Raw genomic sequence first — 20,465 nt, forward strand, 5'->3', positions numbered from 1 at the left:
AGTAATTAAGTGTGTAACAGCGATGCAATGAACTGTTCTTACTGCAGAGCCCGGATTACAACAGATCTCCATAAAGCGTGTCGAAAACCACATACTACATTAACACCAGCTGAAACAAGCAGTTGTACCTGAAGTGTAACACTGAATATGAGCCACACAGCGAATCTGCCAGAGCACGGGCACACAGACAGATAGGATCTTTGGACGGCAACAAATGTGATCGATTCCTTGTCAATAAACTGGCACAGTGAGAAGAAAAAAAGAATTAGCTTTACGGGGGCCTAAATTGACACAAATAATTGCTTTCTTTTATTTCATCACCAAAATATTACTCGCAATGCAAGGAGCGCTCAGAGCCATTTGAAAATGGCATTAAAGGTCCACGGAAACTGCCCCCAAGAAACCACTGATAAACGTGTTCAGTGTGTAGAACACATCCTTTTGAGCATTAACGCAAAGTATAACTCCTAGGAACAAAGCCAGCGATTTATTATTAATTTTTAAAAACAGCGTTTTTTGAAATTCGCGGGCAGAAAGAATGTCGCTTGGCGGTGTCGCATGGAACTATTTCCTAGTCCCGTGACGTCACAGGTCGGTTGACTGGCAAGGCTTGCTAGAAGCTGCCATTCGCTCCGGTCACTGCAACCATGACGACACGGACACACTTCCGGTAGCTGCGAAAGTCGTCTGCTCGTGCGCTGCTCGAACTCTGTGCGGGCTGTTACACAGCTCGCCGCCCTTATCGGTTAGGTGGCCACTGCCCATTAAGTGCAACAACCGAAGCGACGAAGGGATCGGCAGAACGAAGCTGCATTTACAAATATCTTATTTACATAACATGGTTTCAGGAGTATCGGAGTGTCATCCGACGAGGCGTCAATAGCACGGTCAAGCACCGCACGATGGCAGCACCTCCTCGACCGCCGTAAACACCGCCGCTGTGGCCCCTCCTCCCGCATGCCGTTCGCGAACGACACGGCGGATCGTTAGCACCGATGTCCGAAATAAAGCGTGCTAAAATTTGTTGGCGTCTGGAATACTGAGCCGAATATCAAGTATGAAGCCCTCGTGAGGATCGCTGACCAGCAGCAATTTGCTGGTAAGAGCAAAAGCCGTGATACAAGCTAGTTTCTGCTCAAGCCAGCTGCCGCTGGTGCATTTCGGCTGATCCGATCTGCTCGCACTAGCTCTGCGATTAATGCGTCAGCAGAGTTAATCCTATAATTATTTTACTATGGCAGGATAGGAATCACTATAAGGCAGTTTCATAAGTAGACGATTTACGACAGCGTTGATCATGTTCCAAAGCGTCGACCGCCGCGGCTTCGAAGCGAAAGTGTAGGCCTAGCGACGACTAGGGACGGTCACGCACGGCGCCGGCGTTCGCCGCGCTCGCACGTTCCACCCCAGTGGTAATTGTGTAACGTACCTCAGCCTGCTCGCGGCATCCCGTGCTACAAGCGTTGTAAACTCGTGTACTTTCATAGCTAAGGCCGCGTATTTTTTGACGTTCTGCCCAGCAACAAGCCGTTCAAACGATACTGTAGGCAAGACAAGGCTTCAGTACGCAGTCGCTGCGCTGTCGGCCGTAATCGAAGACGTCGGGCGGCACCATAATCTATACATCGATCTTTAAACGTGATACAGTGGGCAAATGAATAACTTTGTAAAGCAGACCCGCTCGTACGTTTCGCGCACTCGGGCGCCGACGAGTAGCTTCCGTCAACAGACGCCTTCATAACCTTGGTTAACGACGCAAACCGAGGTCGTCAAGCTCGGTTTGCGGTAACCGCGGTTAGTGGTGCAACCATGGTTTGGTCCGCCGTGTAACATAGGATAACCACGGGTTCGCGGTTACACTAACCGTCGCTGCGCGAACTGGCGAACTCCTCAGGCGTGTGCAAGCGAGGACGGGTTGGCGGAGTACGCCAGCGAGCGAGCGCGCGGCAACCGGAAGTTCGTCGAAGTGACGTATGTCTGGGCGGAGCTTCGAACTTGCTTGTATTCGTTTTTTTATGGCTCCCTTCGGCGTACGAGTTGAGAGGGAAAATTGGAAGGGTCATTTTTAATCGCTGATATCTCTGGTGTTGCAGAAGCTAGATCGAAAATTTTTGCGGGAGAATGATGGGTGGTTCAATAACTATCAGTGTTATGGCGTTGTTTACCCTTCTTTGTGACCCCTGTCAGGGGACCTTTAAACGGTGTGCATCTTTGTATTCAAATATGGCACATGCACGCATTGTTTACGTCGTTTTTTTTTTGCAATACTATACGAAGTTGTTTTCCCGAGAACAATGTTTACAGTTATTCCTCCACAATACTGTACCTCACCTTGGCAGAAACAGTCGCCTACCAAGTGGATGAGCAAGATAAAGTTGTGTGGGAAACAATTTGTGAAGATATGACTGAGCAGCCAAATCGTAACTTGTCCTTAGGCGTATTCTATTCTAAATTTGTGTGTCTAGCAAACCACTATTTTCAAAATCCCCGACTTTTCCAGGTTTTTGCCCGATTATTTCAGGTCAAATTCCCTGACGAGTGAAGAGGATCAAAAACATAGGTGCTGTATTTATTAATCATGTTCTGCAACTACCAATAGTGAAGACTGTCATTAATGTTAATTGCTGCTCTGATGTCAGCATCAGAGAGAGCCCCCCACCTCGCAAATAGCCGAGCCAATCCAATCCAATATGGCTGTGCGCGTACTCTTGGTAGTACAGTACAACCTCGATAATTCGAACTCGGTTAATTCGAAATCCCGGATAATTCAAAGGTTTTCTGCGGTCCCGTATTTTCCAATGTAAATTTGGCCGGATAATTCGAACAGGCGGCCTGCGCCAGCCCAGTTAATTAGAAAATTTGGACTGCTATGCGGCAATGCCTGATCCATGTTTCGCCGCAAACCCGGCGAAACGACGGCCCTACGGAGCCGCGAGGCAAAGCCGCATAGTAATGGTGATGATTTATAGGCGAAGCGCACCAGCCGGAGCACTCTCTGCACAAAAATCGGTCCACAGTGCGCGAGCGCCGAAACACGCGCCTGCAGAGGAGAAGACGTGCTTCACTGCAACACGGCGGGCATACCGGTTTTTATCACGTGACCTTGCCCCCACTCCATGCCTTGGTGTGCTTCGCCCACTCTTCCCCCATGCCTCCGACGCTGCAAGTACGCCACCACCACCGCCGCGCCGGTCTCGCCTGCGCCATTTCTTTGTGTTGTGCGCTGTGGTTAGGGGTCGGCTACTGTGCCTTTTTTTGGGCGGGACTGTGCAGAAGTGCTAGCTTTGTGACCGTAGCAGTGCAGAAATGCCAAAGTACAAGACTTTAACGCTGCAGCAGAAGTTCTGCCTGATTCAGAAAGCAGGCAAGAGCGCTTGTTCGAAGACCGAGTTGGCCAAAAGGCATGGCGTGCCCCTCTCGATGTTGTCCACAATATTGAGCATCAAGTCAAAAATACTAGAGGCTTACGGCAAGACCTATTCTTCGAAGCGGTCACGAGTGCGGGCTCCCACGTATCAAGATGTGGAAGCTGCTCTGCTTCGCTGGCTGCAGAAAGCAAACGCTGCCCACCTTCCCGTCAATGGAACGCTACTGCGGGAGAAGGCCAACGACCTAGCTCTACAACTTGGGCACGAGGAATTTAAGTGCAGCAATGGATGGTTTTGTTGTTTTAAAGAACGCAATAATTTAACCTTTCTCACCGTCTGTGGTGAGAGCGGCAGCACTAACGAGAGCGTTGTCGAGGATTGGAGAAACCACACATTGGCGCCGCTGCTTAGCGAGTACGGTGCAGACGACGTTTACAACCTTGACGAGGCTGCACTTTTTTATAAGATGCTGCCAACAAAAACATTCGCAGTGAAGAACACCGCCATCAAGGGTAGGAAACAGGCCAAGGACAGGATTACTGTGCTGTTCGGTGCAAACATGTGCGGTAAACACAAGCTGCCGCTACTGGTCGTCGGGAAGACTGGGAAGCCTCGCTGCTTCAAAAATGCGCGGCTGCCGCCAAAGGATGAACTCGTCTGCAGGCACAATAAGAAAGCCTGGATGACAGGTGCAATATTTGAAGAGTACGTGCGGCAACTTGACCGCAAGTTCGCGGCCACGGGCAGGAATGTCCTATTTGACGTCGACAACTGCCCGGCACATGGCGACATCCCACATCTCCAGGCCATCAGGATGGTATTTTTACCTCCGAACACCACTTCGATCTCACAGCCGATGGACCAAGGCGTCATTCCCCACACTAGGAAGATTTATCGGTACCACCTGCTCAAGCGCATGCTCCTTTGCTACGACAATGGCAAGGAGTACTCCATCGACCTCCTCGGAGCCATATGCCTCATGGTGTACGCTTGGAAACAAGTGGAGCCCACATTGATCAGGCGGTGTTTTGAACACGCTGGTTTTTCCAGTGAAAGCACTGTTGATGCCGATGCAGACCACCCATGTACTACTACTCTTGACGAAGAAGGAGCAGAGTATTGCGACCGCATCAATGCGCTCTGCGCAGAGGATGAGTCCAACGCAGTCGGCTTCGCCGAGTATATCAGCATTGAGAGCGAAGAGCAGACTGGCTACTCTGACTTAGAGAGTGAGATCACTGCTGGTACGAACATGCGCGATGACAGCGACGATAGCGACGACGACACCGACGAGCCTCCCCGAGCACCTGCTCTTGGTGAAGTTATCGGATCGCTGAACGTTATCCGCAGTTTTGTTGAGTGCCGCGGTGGAAGTTCAGAGATGTTTCGTCTATTTGACCAACTCGAGAGCATGACCTTAGGAGCCGCAAACTACCGGACGCGCCAAACCAGCATCTCTGATTACTTTCAGTAGTAATTCAAAATATGCCGAATAAAGGTAACACGTTCCTGCAACGAATTTTTTTGCCTAAGTCTTATTTCTTGGTGTGTTCGGTTAATTCGAAAACCCGCTTAATTCGACGATTTCTCGCGGTCCCGATGACTTCGAATTAACGAGGTTGTACTGTACTATGATGCTTGGAAAAGTAGCATAGCTCGCCGATCGCTTTCTCGATAGCCACTGCCGGTGCTGTTATTCCAGCTTTTTGTCACGTACTACTTTCACACAGGGCTTCCGCATATATTACTGAGTACCCACCTTACCTTCTATTGTGGCAGCTCAGCCAAGTGCTGACGTCAAGTAATATATCGTGCCTCGCCTTGCGGTGTGGCCGAGCGCCGACAGCACAAGAAAAAAATCTGCATGAATAACAAACTTGCTATGCGCCAACCTAAAATAAAAATGCACAGCAGAATAGATCGAGCATTTTCCCTGACTCGGCGAAATTTTTGATTTCACTGATTTTCCCTGGTGCATAAGATTTTCCTGGCAATTCCTGGCTTTCCCAGTTTTCCCGGCTTTCCCAGTTGCTAAACACCCTGTAATGCAGTTGACGGTGTAAACACTGTGCTGGCCATGCTATGACTTAGTACAATAACAAAGAAGGAACCGTTAAATGCTGCTCAAAACATTTCATACAAAACTGGGTGCGTTTTACAAAATTTTTCTCAGCTGCCTTGATAAGGTCATGCTGAGAAGGAAAAACCACGCAGCTCCTAGACATTATGGAACTGAAGAAAGAAAGAACATTCACAGAACGTGCCAAAAGAGCAAGAAAATGTTTTCATTCTCCTGATTCCTAATGAAAATGAACCATTACTGCAAGCAACGAAACTGCAATTTTCTCAAAATCACAATTTTGAAATTGTTTTAAGCTTTTAATTACCTTTTCTTGAAAATTGCTCACCCGACTACAGTGAAAATTTCCCAGATTACACTGCAATCTCACGTAAACAGTAAACCTAAATGTTCAAAAAATTCACTTAATCGCTATAAATGTGAACAAAATAATCACATTTAAAGTTGCCTTAGTTAATGACAACTGAATTTTTTTCTGCACGGTGCAAGCGGTTTAACTTAAGCCGTTATATTTCCTGTTACCGAGTGTTTTTGCACTAAATGTTGAAGGGTTGTACCGCATATTGAGTACAATTCAGCTCTATATTTGTTTGAAATCCCCTTTGCCACCATGAGGCATGCCAACGTGGCGCCCACACATCTTGCAAAATACAAAATGATCACCTTGTCTCGATGCCACAAGGCTCGGAAATTCAGAATTATAAGATACAGAAACTTTTACAAATATCTGTTCTTGTGCTTCGACAGCTCTGTGACTTAATGCGCACAAGAATTCTACAGGCAGCCTAGCTCACCATAAATACACATACAAGCTAGCAGCTGCAGCAGCAGAAATGAATTGAAACCAGCCACAGCTACTCTGGCTTTGGGCTTGATTTGGCTTTGGTTGGCTGATTAGCCGATGATGCCGATTATGCTAATGCAACCATCAATAATGATTGATACTGGTGATTATGATGCAACTATAGGTTATGCAAAGCTGGTTTCGCAATAACTATTCCTGCACTAGCAGAGGCCGCACAATCAGAATGTTGAGTAAAAAATCTGAAGTCTTCTGAACTAATCAAGAGCGGGTTGATTGTTGCCGAGAAAAAAAGAACATTTAAATTTACGACTTACCTCAACTTTCATCACTCAAGTACCAAAAAGAAAGACGCTGCAGTAAACAAACTGCAAGACTTCAATGCCATAAGCATTACTAGTAATAAAGGCAAAAACTTTGCAGTTAAAATGAGAAAGAGCAAAACTTGCCTCCACAATGCCCGTGGCAACGAGTTTTGGCTCTCGCTCCGCCTGGCCTTCGACGATGAGACCCATCTGTCCGCTGGAATCCCGAAAATTTCCCCACATGAATGCCTTTCCCGACACCGTGAGTGCAACCGAGTGGGAGTCGCCTGCCGACAACTTGGCAACCGGCTCTGGCAGCTCCACTTGGCCCGGTGTGGTCTCCGTGCCATCGAGACTCGACGTCTGGCGGCCCAGGGCACCTTCGTCATTACAGCCAAACGACCATACCTGCAGAGGACCAGCGAGAGGCCAGTGCAAAAAGCAAACCACGGTTGGAAAGGCACCCAAGACGCCTTGGAACGTTTTCCCAACCAGAAGTCTGACAGACATGCAGAAGCTGACGAGTGAGTGCTTTAGTTGAATAATGCGATAAGCTTGTAAGGTTAGCCCTGCAATTTCTTTTTCCTTGAGAACATCCACTGCGCACTCTACTTTCTTATGTGCGCACAAATGAATTCAAGCCTCCTGTTAAAATCATTTTCCAGTAGTGAAATGTGCAGCAGGGTCCTCTGCAGAGATTTTACAATGAAGAAGATGATGCCTTGTTAATTCGCAGCATATGCTACGCATTTGAATCAAGCAAATTATGGCACAACATGCTTTCACGCAAAGTATAACGCTGCCTACAACAATCAAGATAATTTATAGTTGCCCCCTCTTCGTGGCCTCGGTCACCGAGGGCCCTCAGGCTAGCTTAACAACCTTGAAAAGGAAAAGAAAAATGGCTTGGTTCAGTTTGTGAGGTTTAACGTCCTAAAGAAACTGAGGCTGTGAGAGACACCGTAGTGAAGGACTTCCGGAAATTTCGACCACCTGGGGTTCTTTACTGTGCAGAGATATCACACAGCACGGACACCTCTTCGTTTCACCTGTGTCGAAACACAGCTGCCAGCGGTCGGGATCGAATCTGGGTACTCCGTCACAGTAGTCTAGCATCTTAACCACTGCAACACTAATAAATAAAAGAATTAGCGGCTTAGCGCGTCAATCAGCGTGCCTCAGGGCTTCATACCAAAACTTCGCCAGCGTGGGAATTTTTCTTCTGCATGTGCACACCACCACACATGCAGAGAACACAAGACAGCGTGCCAGTGAATGCCATGTGGGCTTAATTGCCTCCCTACTTTCCCCACGAGGGCCCCTCTTGAACCTCAAGACTGCAAAACAGCTTCACCTTCCCATCGGCTGTGAGGCAGAGGGTGTGCATCCCTCCAGCGACAACGTCGACTACATTGTCCAGGTTGGGAACAGGAGCGGGCCGCGACTTCTCCATCACGTCCGGACCCAAGCCAAGCTGACCAACATCGCCTTGGCCGACTGTGTAAACTTGGCCGGGCACCTTGCGCCTCTCGACAACCACCTCTGCAACCGAAGTTTACAAAGGCATATTAAAAATATGGCACACACTAGAATTTATCTCACACTGTAGAGTTCATCTCGCACCTCACACAAAGAAAAACATACGATGATGAGCACAGAGCACTGCAAAAACAAATGCAAGCCTTCTGTCTTTCAAGTGACAGTTATTGTAAGGACCAGGCCTCCCCCACCACTCCCCAGAAATATTTGTACAGGCTAGACATCTCTCCAATAAGTGGTCTCTGGGCACACACATATCGACGACTGGACTGCTTTTTGTGCTTGGCGGTAGCACGCTGGAAGCCACTGTGGAACGAGTTTTTCAGCACTCCAGAGAGGAGGTGTTTCGGCCCCTCCCTCGCCCGGTGGAAAGGTCTATACAACAGATGATTTAGTGAACACTTCCAAAAAATTCCTAAAACTAGGAAGTTTAATGAAGAAAAAAGACCTTTTCAGGAACAAAGTGTTTGCCACTGCGTCAAAGTAACTTAAAATTTGCATTAATCGGGAAGGCAACTAAAATACACTGATGAATTTCTTATTAACAGCACAGCCTTGCGGGTAATGCCAATCAAGTTTGAAATCATGAACAAAAAAAAAAAGCTTTATCATAAAGCTTTTTCAGCAAGTGTGCTCTCACAAGTTTGCCACAAAATACAGTAAATAGTTCTTAGAAGGACATGCCGACACCAACACGAAATAAATACTCATGTAGAAAAGTGTCACCCATAATAACATTTTTATTGACTTTTCAGCATGGTGCGTTAAAAAGCAGTAACTAATTGCCCATTTCAACTAATCATGACAAATCCTGGTGTTTCAACTTGACATGGTATTTCAACCATTGTTTATATTATGTAAAATATTGCATCTGCCTAAGAAAAAAAAAGAAATCACTGATGTTTCACTCACCAAAATAGATTTTCTTAAGGCTCATATTTGGCCAGAATATTTTTTCTTCAAGGAAATGCCGCCAAAAAGACCACTTGTTGCTTTTGGTTTCAATTTTGTGGATTAGGCTGACTGTCATGTATGTGTGCATTTCGGGTTCAGATGGACAGTGGCACACGACTGAATGCTATATATCAACGATTTCTCCGAATAGGGAATTATCTGCACTACTAGAAGCCTCGGCTAGGTTTATTTGGTTTTTTCTGGACTCCGCACTACACTACATGTGGAGGCCTTATTGAAATGAGGTCCGTTCGATTCAGCTGCACTTTCTGCACCAGTTCTGTAAAGTTCTGCGGCGGTGCCGCAAGCGTGCAGTACCAGTTCCAGCAGTTCAGGTACAGCATCGGCACCGGCAGCTTCCTATAGGAATGGTGGAGTGCATGTCGGGTCGTCTGCTAGCATTGGCGTTGCCAACAAGCTGTGGTCGGCTGTGTGCAACTCTCGTCAACCGACGCCAACATCCCGGTTAACTGGATGAATCTTCAAATAGCACATGACATTGAAGTTTTTCCATTAACCAGCCACGATGCTTGGCTTGTGCATTGTATTAAACGACGAAAAGACCCCGGTTAACTATTCCCCTCGTCAGTCGAGCTCGCCAAGGAGACGGCTGCACGTACACCAAGGAGGTTACCTCCTTGGCATACACACAAGTAGTAAGCACACAAATGTAGGAGATGCATGCTGGTCAGTCATGGCCATATATGCATTTAGATCGCCCGCTGCCGCAATAAGGTGCATATATATATATACAATATATACACTTGTACAACACGCACTTATTGCTATGTGCTATTTGCAAAACTTCATGTTCGGGATGATTAGCGCCGTTCATCTGAGCTGCATGTATACACAGCCAATAGGATTAATTTATTCGTGAATTCGGTGCACAAGTAATTATAAAAGCAAACAGCATTCATGTGGCAGGCTAGCTATGAATATTGCCACTCACATAAACTGGCGCCAACATGTCGAATAAGATGTCCAGTAGCGCATCACAGTGCGTTGACACGAACCAGCCTCGAGCTCGATATGCATATGCCCCATATGCGGCAGGTGGCACGAAGCGCATACGAATTTACTGATCACGATTGAAGTCAGCATGCAACGGGTGCTTACTTGTTAGAGGCATGATTTGAAATATGCGTAGTCGTTTCTTTGGAGAACACGGGCACCGCCGTTCTTGTTGAAGAGTGATCACAACACACAATTAAGCCATCATCGAGCAAGCTGTCTGCTTTCATGCAGCAGCTGCAGCTGCACCATTTCGGCACTGACCGCGGAGGAGGTGCACAGTTTTGCTGAACTTTTCGCGAATTCGACCTGCACGACGTCTGCACTTTTTGAAACGAACGACGTGGTGTTGAGATGAATGGCGAAGTGCAGCACCACGTGAACCAGTTCACGTAGTGCAGGTGAATCGAACGGACTAATGGTTTCAGTGCTGCTGCTAATTTCTATGTAGAAACAAACGCCGATTTCTGTGATGTAAGCAAGATGTGGTGGCGCTTTTGACACCAGGCTGGGCTGATTGGGGGGGGGGGGGGGGTGGGGGGGGTGGTGAAAAGAAGGCTTAGCGCCCATAGGAATACATGAAACCAAAAGACTTCAAAGTAGTTTTGTGATGTCACAGCGTGCCTATGATATAGTTATTCGTTGAGTAACTATGAACATTGTGGAACACATTGTGTGAAACTGACACCTCATCACAGAGGCCGAGTATATTTAACACACTGCAAAACATACAAGGATACAAGTCGAGAGCATGGCTCATAAAATCACATGCAAGAAAACCTTGCCAAAATAATTTTCCAGTTTTGGGAAGTGCCAATAAGCACAGCAGATGGTTAAACGTTAGTGGATGTTTTGAAAAAAAAAAAAAAAAAGAAAGAAAGAAAGTGACAAAGTATGCCACATCATTTTGAAGTCAATTTTTAAAGTGCCTTGATAAAATGTTCACTGTAAAGACGAGCACACCCTTGAAAAAGCAGCTATCTGCTGGGTGCTTTTCGCAATTGCTACCGCTTCTTGTGCTGTCCAACATGCTGCTACGCAGGCTACATTCCCTCATAAATACTGCCGCTCCAAGATTGCAAGCTGAAAGCAGTCCTCACACAGCATGATAAACGAAATGCACAGCAGCAGACGGCCAAAATGCCCCGTCAGCGTGTTTACACTCATATAGAGTGTCGTCTTCTCCACAGTCTGTTACATTTGGCTGTTCCCTTCAGTTCTCTTGTCACGACGTTTGAGAAGTGCTTTCTGAATGTAGTTTTCCCTATGATGTAACCTTGAACAACTGTTATTAGTAAGCAAATTCAGCAAATATGGCAGCATATCAAGTTACAAAAGAAGCTTGCGGAATTCGGAGAAACACCCAGCGGACAAATAGCCTGTTGGCGGTACGCACGTGTTAACAACATATTTTTAGTGGCAAATTAAAAATAGATTGCCTCTAGAATTATGTAGCATATTTTGTCACACATTTCTTAAAAACATTTGTCAACGTTTAACGACCGGCCACCTCTTCTGCCCCTCTGCGAAACGAAAAAAAAAATATTGTGGTAAGTTGCGTTTACATGAGTTTCTGTGGACTGCCCTCCCAATTCACACCTACATACGTTTTGCGATATTTTAAATATACTGCATATCTGAAATGGCATTTCATGTTTTCACAATCTGTTCTAGGATGTATATGATTGCTCTGTACCATAAAACATTGTTAGGTGCCCAGTGAAATTAGCGACCTGCTTTGAAATATTTCGCTCTCATGTATTTCTATGGGCACTAAGCCTACTCTTCACTCCCAGTCCGTTGCAGCGTCGCAAACACCCCCTTTGTTTTTAAACATGGTGTTGGTCTATAGAAGTATGGAAAGTTAATTCTCAGGCTTAATTTGGCCTTGACCCAATCTTGCCGAGAAGGTCCTAGCACGTAAAAAATCTACTTTCCTGCATAATTCAAAGTCGACCAAATGGCCGAAGTGATGAATTTTGCGTTTGCAATAAACTATTTGCTTCATTTTGAAAAAGTTTATGACATATAATAACAACCAAGTGACGTAAAATTATGTTAGCACACAGCACGTCCCGATCATCACTGCCTTTGTTTCCACAAAGTAAGCCAAAGGAAAACATCTCTACAGAAACAAAAGGAAGTATGATGAAACAAGTCTTCCCGAACATTACCTTTTTCTACAACCTTGGCTCGTTTTGCAACAGAAGGAGAATTTTCCACAGGGGGACCTCTTTTTCTGGAAGGCCCTGGTTTCTGGGATTGCAGACAAAGACAACAACAAAAAAAAAAAAAAAAAAAAGGAAAAATGATAACATGAAATTTGCACAGCCATGTATTCACAGGTCATGCAGTGCTAGATAAGAGTAAAGTGCTCATCATGGTTTCATCAACTACTTAATGAGAGCACGCAAAATGGAAGTTAGAAACTTGGGCAAGGAAATGTGCAAAAATGCAACGCTCACACAGAGATGACTAAAATGGCCCTTTATTTTTAAAATTACTGCACCTAACATTTTACCAAACAGAAGAACATTGAACTAAAGATTTGCACGGAAAAAAAAAATGTGTATATATATATTTTAGTACTAAGGTGAATACTCCTCCGCATGTACTCACCTACTTAGCGCAGCCCTTTGCTCACAATGCCCCTCACCCTAAATGCAGAGGGCAATAACCCCGAAAACGCGCGGGAAACGGTTGCGTGCGATATATGGCGCAAGCCTGCCGTGCGCTTCAGATCAAAAGCATATCGCCGCGGTCGGTCGGGCAACAATTGAATTCAATATCCATCCTCTGTGTAGTGTGAAAAAAATGCGCCATGGTCGCATAAAAGCTTACACTTTCAAATGTGCCTTTCCACTGGGCGAAAAAAAAAAAAAAAAAAAAAGTCAGAATGGGACACCGGAAATTAATACAACCCAAGAAGAATACAGCCATCTTTTCAGTTTTTGTGATTCTTGGCAGATAAATACCCCACCCAGACAGGTTGCCCATTTGCCTGAAACCCAGAGCTTATTGAACAAAAAAGTCTTCACATGGACAACATTTTCTTGTAGGGATAAATGCAACGTCGATGGCAGTCTCGGAAATCAGCAGCACGATTAAAGTACCCGTAGTGCCGGCGTAACCGCGACATAACACCACGTGTCTCTCGAGCATACGGATATAATCAGCATAGTGCGTTGATCATAAAATGCAGGGAGGCGTAGAAAACTTACCTTGTCTTTTCGACGTGCCATTTCAAAAATGAGCTCGCCGTAAACGATGTGAAATAATGCCTTTTGGGTCACGAAGCTAACCTTCTAGAGTCTTGAACAGGCGCGAAAGCTAAATAGCGAATTCCCACATCGCAACGTCACGTGACAAGGAAGCTTTCGATGGTGGTGCGGCTTACGGGAAAAGTAGAGGAAAGCAAGCCCACGGGCCATGGTTGACTTAGTCCTTATCTTTAGCTAAAGAAAAAAAAACAATTTTTCTCCTACAGACAGCGATAATTTTAAGATGCAGCAACATAAAAACGTATGGCTTGTGATGTTTGAACGGGATCGAGTTTCGGTATGGGCATTGATTTGCCCGCGTTTCTTTAAAAGAAAACGTGGTGGCTGAATTTTCGTTTTCAATATTATAAAAGTGATGCCATTATCTCTGTTGGATGTTGGCCACAAGGGCTCGTTCGCATCCATTCATGCTATTCTCTTTCGCAGAGAGCCCTGTAGCAGAAGTCGGAAGTAAATAAAAAAAAAAAAAAAAAAAACGTTGGGCTTTTAAAATGGATTAATTGAACATTCAGGTGGAACGAGAGGAAGAAGATGGTTTACACGGTATGAAGGAGCACTGAACAAGGGTAAATTGGGTACGCCTCCGTTCGCACATCAAGCCAACGTTTCGACAAGTGTTGTCTTCGTCTGGGAAAAGCGATCATCACTGGCAGGGGTTTAAATACGCTTTTGCTTCCGAAGAAGATAAGCTGGGGAGGGAAAAATGGGTGAGAAGAAAGTAGGCGTGAAGGAGTGGGGAGGGGAATATGGGTGAGAAGAAATTAGGTCACTGAGTGAACAAAAAAAAAATAAAAAAATAATAAAAATCTTCAGTATGTATTCCTCGGCCTCGAACCAGGGATCCTGTGGCCTGCAAAAGTAAAAGCAGCAGTACCAAGGAAAACTACAATACCGGATAGATGATTAGTCACCACTTAAGGGAGTTTGGTGCAGATACACCTTACAAAGGACAGGCTTTACAAAGGGTCCTGATAAGGCATATATCTAAGGGGGACAATTCTTAAAATGTGTTGTGTGTGGAGGGAGGGGGGGGGGGGGGGGAGGGGGGGACAAAGTTACAGGATAATAACCGCACAGTGAACCACAACTGACATGAAAAAAACATTCTTCAGTATGTATTTTTCAGCCTGGAACCAGGGATCCCGTGGCCTGATGGTGGCATGCCGATGGTGGTAGTTGATTAATACTTGGGAGAGGGCGTCGATATCTTCATCGATAGGAATATTAGTGTAGAGTGCCGCGACGTCAAGTGTGACAAGTATACAATCATCTGCTAGGTTGGTGGTGTTATTAATACGCTCAATAATTCGGAGAAAGTGAGGTATGTCCTGAACAAACGAAGGAAGCTGGGTCGGGAGGTCTGCTAGGTGGTGATTTAGGAATATTGAGAGGTTTTCTGTGGGTGAGATTTTTGGGTTAGAAACAATTGATCTCCCTGGTAAGTCTGTGATAAACAATGCTTCTGCGGAAACCTTGTGGATCTTGGACAGTAGGTAAAATCGACCTGCTTGTTTGTTGGACGGCTGAAGAAATTTATAGTCCATCTCCGTAATTAGTTCTTTGGCAAATAGATCTCTTATGTTATTCAGGATGACTTCACTGAACCGTTCTGTCGGATCGGTATTTAACTTTTCGTAATGGCAAGAGTTGTTAAGCTGTCTATATGCCTCTTTTTTGCAATTTTCAACAGGGAGAATCACTATGCCACCTTCTTTGTCTGCAGGCTTGATAACCAAGTCAGTTCTAGAAGCTAGGTTGTCAAGAGTTGCTCTTTCAGTTATATATAGAGAGAGAGAGAGATTGCGACACCGCGGACTCCGAGCGGCGCCAGAGCTTCGTTGACTTGGTTATAGAGAGGTTTTTAGGCTTTCGAGCTAGCTTTGTTTTTTCAATAATTTCTTTTGAGACGGGTTTAATGTATAGGTCCAGTTCGGGGGTGCGCTCTGCATCAGGAAACTATGTGCTGGGGGCTCTGAGTGTAGGTTAGAGGCTTCCGGTACATTATTTAGATTTTCAACGAAGAATTCCTTAATACGCATTCTTCTTGCGAATTCAGTTATATCTCGGTGAAGTTCATATTCATTAAAGCTGTTATTCGTTGGGCAGAAGGTCAGGTCTCGCCTTAGAATCTGTTTATCACCATCACTTAGAGATTTAGAAATGTCAATGACGTTGCTATCGTCTATGCACTGTCTCGTAGGTGATATCCGTCGCTGTTTTGAAACTGCAGGAGGTATTCTTCACTGCCAAGGTGTCTCCTTATCTACCGACAGCTTATCCCTGATGAATTTACGCTGTTTTTTAACCTGAAGTTTTTGTTCTTTCCTTTTCACGAATTCTTTTAGTACTTGATGCCCATCAGCGGTTAGTGTTAGTTTCGCCATTTGGTCGTTAAGTTCATCTACTTATAGTGATACGAGCGAAAGCTTTGAGAGTAGCCGCCATATCTAATCCGAAGTTTTCATATTTTATAACAGGAATGGAAAAGCGCAGTATCTGTCACGTTTTCTGTTGGCGCCTGAACCGCGCTGTACGGGATGGGAGGACATTGGTAGTGAAAGTGAAAAGATTGAAATAGGTGCATTACTTGAAATCTACTGAGTAATGCTGCGGTTGACAGTGTGGACCGCAATGAGGCTGTCCCGCAGAGCGTGCTGTGACCAGTGCCGCGAGTCTCACCGACCTATCCTTCCTTCCCTCCCCCCCCCCCCTCGTTCCTCCTCTCACTCTCAGCTTTCTATTCGTATTTTCCACCCCCCCCCCCCCTTTTATTTGTTTTTCCTTTCAAATAACGGCTAGGGTGCATTTTTGTGCACACCCGATGCAAAGGGGACAGCCACATCATCATCATCATCATCATCAATCCGGAACAGTGGCAGCCGAGCGGATCACGCGGAAGCACACACACGCGGGGAAAACGGAAAGAAGCTCTGCAGTTTGTGGCAGCGGATGACCAACGCAGCTTACGTGACGCCCCTCTATGATAGCCAGCCTAACGTATGCGGCCGCACACCGAACCGGCGTAAACCATGTGCTCGCGAAGTGCACGCGACCCGCACTCCGAGAATGACGTTCAACCCGCTCGCCGTGGAATTGCCGGCAAAGCTCGACTTCCATAAGTCCGAAGTTTGGACACGATGGCGACGCAGGTGAGAATGCTACCGCCTCATCTCCGGCCTGGCGGGCCAGGACGAGAACACGCAAATGGCTGAAGACGCGGAAGATTTGCTCGATACCTTGAAGTCGACTGACGAACAGATGTCATCATACAGAGCCGTGGTGAGCACGATTGAAAAGCATTTCCTACCCCCAAAAAACGTCACATATGAGAGAGCACAATTCGAAACAATAGCCGCCAAAAATGCCGATGCGTTCGCGACCGAACTGTTCGAGATGGCAGAGAGATACGATTACAGAATTCTCGAAGACGAACTGATTCGGGACAGGCTATGGTAAGCTCGTGGTAGGCTTGTGGGTAGGCTTCCGAGATAAAAAATCAGCGAGAGGCTGCAACTTGACGCCGAACTCGCTCTCGAGAAGGCCATCACAGCTGCCCGCTATTCAGAGTGTGAAGCTGCAACACAGAGCAATCCACTTCATCGAACAGTCGGCTCTCGACGTGAGAGAAGAAAAGCACCAAACCCCGCCGTTATGAAGCAAAGGTCCCTTTAAGGCCATGCCCGCAACACATAAGCAAGAGTGGAGATGAACGTTGTGTGCGTCGCCACAGGAAGGTGCACAGTGCCCCGCGGCAAACAAGACCCGCAACCATTGTGAAACAAAAAAGGCCACTAGGCCTGTGTGTGCCTGATGGTGAAGGATGGGACCTCGAGCACCAGACAACGACCAAAAGGCCTTGAAGAACTGCATTCGGGTGAAATCAAAGTAGGAAATCAAAGTAGGAGTAAATACGCCGTGGCGGATTATTGCAACTGTGAACAAGCCGCCTCTCACTTTCAAGATCGTCACCTGCACGGATGTGACCGCAATCGCACAGGACCAGTACAACAGCAACATGCTTCCCATCAACGCAACAGCCATTGGCAGGCCCAGGTCAGAGACATAATATAGTCACTGTTGGCTACATCGATGCAACAGTCGCCTGGCGAACACCGAAATCCAAAAAGCAGTCTTCATCATCAAATGATTTATAGAAGCGCTGCTTATGCACTCGGAATTTTCTAACGCCCTCTCGAGCTAGCTGAAGCTCACATGCAAGCAACCAATGCATCCCAAGAGCGTAAGCTCTTACTTCTCACGTTTGGCGATTTCTGTCAGTTTGTCCTGCAGGGCTCCAAGTCTCTCGGAAGCAGTATTCTTCATGGTAGTGTGCCACTTTAGCAATGCAAGATTGCGTCCATCCTAAGGTCCGAGGATCGGACCGATGATAAACGGCTCACAACTGCTAGTAGAGTCGAGCTTTAAAATGTGTGACGTATTCATACCGACGACCTCTGGTGATTGCAACTGTAAGGGGGGTATAACTTCCGGCTGCCGTGCCGATAACAGTCAGTTTGGTTTAGAAGAAAGGAAATGCGAATGTATCTGTCACACTTATGGTGAACGCCTGAACCGCACCGTAAAGAAAGAGAGGGAGGTGGGAATCAAATAAGACAGAAAGAGATGCCGTAGTGGAGGGCTCCGGAATAATTTCGACCACCTGGGGATATTTAACGTGCACTGACATCGCACAGCTACACACGGACGCCTTTGCGTTTTGCCTCCACTGCAACGCGCCGCCGCGGTTGGAATCAAACCCCGGTACTCCGTTCACTCCCTTTCCACTGAGCCACTGTGGCGGGTAAGGCGGGTAAACCAGTAGCAACAGGAGGACGCAGCTGGTACAAAACGAACCGTCGTTACGTGCTCAACATGTTGATACCGGAATCTGCAACCTAGGAGTGAAATTCAAACGTGCCTACCACTCAGTGGGGAACCGCTTTGGACACCTAATTCTTTTCAACCGAACACCGATTGGTGCGCTCAAATTTACGAAATAATATAAATATATCATTAAGCTAAAATTGTGACCCTATGGAGACAAACTGCAGCGGTGTCTAACGGTCAGATGGGTTCGCACGCTTAAAACACGCAATTCAAAATCTACTCTCACTTTGATGAGAGAGTTGCACTATCGACATTTGGGGGTCCAAAATGCTCAAAATTCACGTTTGCTGGGAGGGGGGGGGGGGGGGGGGGGGCGTATCTGGCGAACCACTGGAAGTAGACACAGGCGGATGGCATCAAACGATTCGTCTCGGCGAGAACTGAGCGATGGGAGACCTTGTTATCCAGACCCGCCCTATCCATCCAGCTCGCACTGACGGACAGGGGCCAGGAGCTGCTCGGAACATATGGGTCCCACAACTAGATAACCACCCCGTTTGGTGCAAGCATGCACCGCCGAATTATTTCGGGCATAATAAATGTTGATTCCTCCTCCATACGAAATGAGACCGCAATGAGAAACAGCTTAAGCTCTTGCACATCGACGCCTATCGGTGCGGGGACTCCATTTTTTTCTGGGCTTGGATTTATGAAGAGGGAGTACCGCCCAAAAGTCAGAAATGATGCGGAGCCATGCATATGAAGTCGCCTATCCTACGTTTACCGAAACTACGTTTATCCCGATTTGAGGTAGCATGCTCATATATATATAGCATCGTATCAGCAAACTTCACTGGTGGGCAATAAAAGTATCAACGATACACCTTTTTTTAATTGGGTCACAGGAAAAGGAAGTCACTGTACCTGTCAGACGTGTTTCTGTGGACACCTGAACCGCGCCATAAAGGGAGGGAAGAAGGCGGGAGAGAAAGTCAAGAGATATGAGTCGTAGTGGAGGACTGCGTAGTAATTTCGACCACCTGGGGACCCTCTCCCTTTCGTCTCCATCTAAACGTAGTAGTCGGATTCGAACCATACTCCAGCACAGTAGTTGGGCATCTTAAACACTGCGCAACCGCGTCTGTAATAAATTACAGCTGATTTGCATAGTTAATCAAATGCGAAGTAGGTGCGGCACTGCTTATCCCTGCTATACTTTTCATGCATTTTACACTTCTTGTGCCGTCAGCAGAATCAGCAGACTCATGTTCCCGCTGTCTTCGTAACCGTTGTACTTCAGCACATCGAGCACGGCGAACCTGCGCCGTAGTGCGAGGTTGCCAAGCTTCATCCGTTGTGACATGAAGTAAACGCGCTGCACAGCCGCGTCCTCAGCTTTCCTTACACCATCTTCAACTAAAGTAGGCACAATGTATTGCGTATCCCTCTTTGGAATGCACTGCTCTGTACCCGAAAGGTCCGGAGTGGGATCACATGGGGCGATAAAGATATTTGAGGAGAATGTAGAGCATGAGTAAAACAGATGCTAAAGAGTTTCGACATCAACACATTCTAAGCCGTGAAAGGTCCCCAGGGCGAAGAAAGGTAATACAAGAACATGGAAATGAGTTTGAATGAGAGCGCAGAGGTAAGCACAAGCTGCTTCACGACGCGGCGAGTAGCTCGGAGCCGAGGTCGAGGGAGCCCCGCGCGTACACGTATGCTCTCCGTGTAGGCTGAGGACAATCTAGTAACGTTGGGTAGATCGTTGGGCTGAGGAGTGACATGCGAGGGGAGAGATGTCGAAGTTGAGGACGCGCGAGCGACACACGACTGCTCCGTCCAGAGTACAGTGAACTAGAGTCCGGAGTAACACACGCTTGTAAAACGCTGCCTGGTGGCGGCCGCGAAGTCTGCAACTGTGGCGCGCCTCACTCTCTCACTGGGTGCATTTGTGAGGCCGCTCCGCCCCCTCATTGTTAAGGTGCGAGATGCGGGCATCGCCACCTTCTCTTTCTCTTCAAGTTCACGGAGAGACGGACAGAGGGATCGAGAGCGGCTTCTGCTGCAGCTGTGCGGCTGCTCCGCCCCTCATTGTTAAGGTGCGAGATGCGGGCATCGCCACCTTCTCTTTCTCTTCAAGTTCACGGAGAGACGGACAGAGGGATCGAGAGCGGCTTCTGCTGCAGCTGTGCGGCTGCTCCGCCCCCTCATTGTTAAGGTGCGAGATGCGGGCGTCGCCACCTTCTCTTTCTCCTCCAAGTTCACGGAGAGACGGACAGAGGGATCGAGAGC

The 20,465-nt window shown here is 46.9% G+C and overlaps 1 protein-coding gene across 1 annotated transcript in view; it reads right to left on the reverse strand.

Annotated features, from left to right (window-relative positions):
* LOC146178994 (regulator of chromosome condensation-like) overlaps nt 1-13,443 on the reverse strand; it is a 29,047-nt gene extending 15,604 nt beyond the window's left edge. Inside the window, exons 1-4 of the mRNA XM_084578690.1 lie at nt 13,284-13,443; nt 12,237-12,318; nt 7,910-8,097; nt 6,700-6,963 (exon numbers count right to left, since the gene is read on the reverse strand). Coding sequence (XP_084434816.1) covers nt 6,700-6,963; nt 7,910-8,097; nt 12,237-12,318; nt 13,284-13,304 — 555 coding nt within the window. The 5' untranslated portion in view covers nt 13,305-13,443. The remainder of the gene's footprint in view (nt 1-6,699; nt 6,964-7,909; nt 8,098-12,236; nt 12,319-13,283) is intronic.
* Between the last annotated feature and the right edge of the window lie 7,022 nt (nt 13,444-20,465).

Source organism: Amblyomma maculatum, chromosome 9, assembly GCF_055883805.1.
Source record: "Amblyomma maculatum isolate TAMU_Amacu chromosome 9, ASM5588380v1, whole genome shotgun sequence".
Classification (NCBI taxonomy): Eukaryota; Metazoa; Arthropoda; class Arachnida; order Ixodida; family Ixodidae; genus Amblyomma; species Amblyomma maculatum.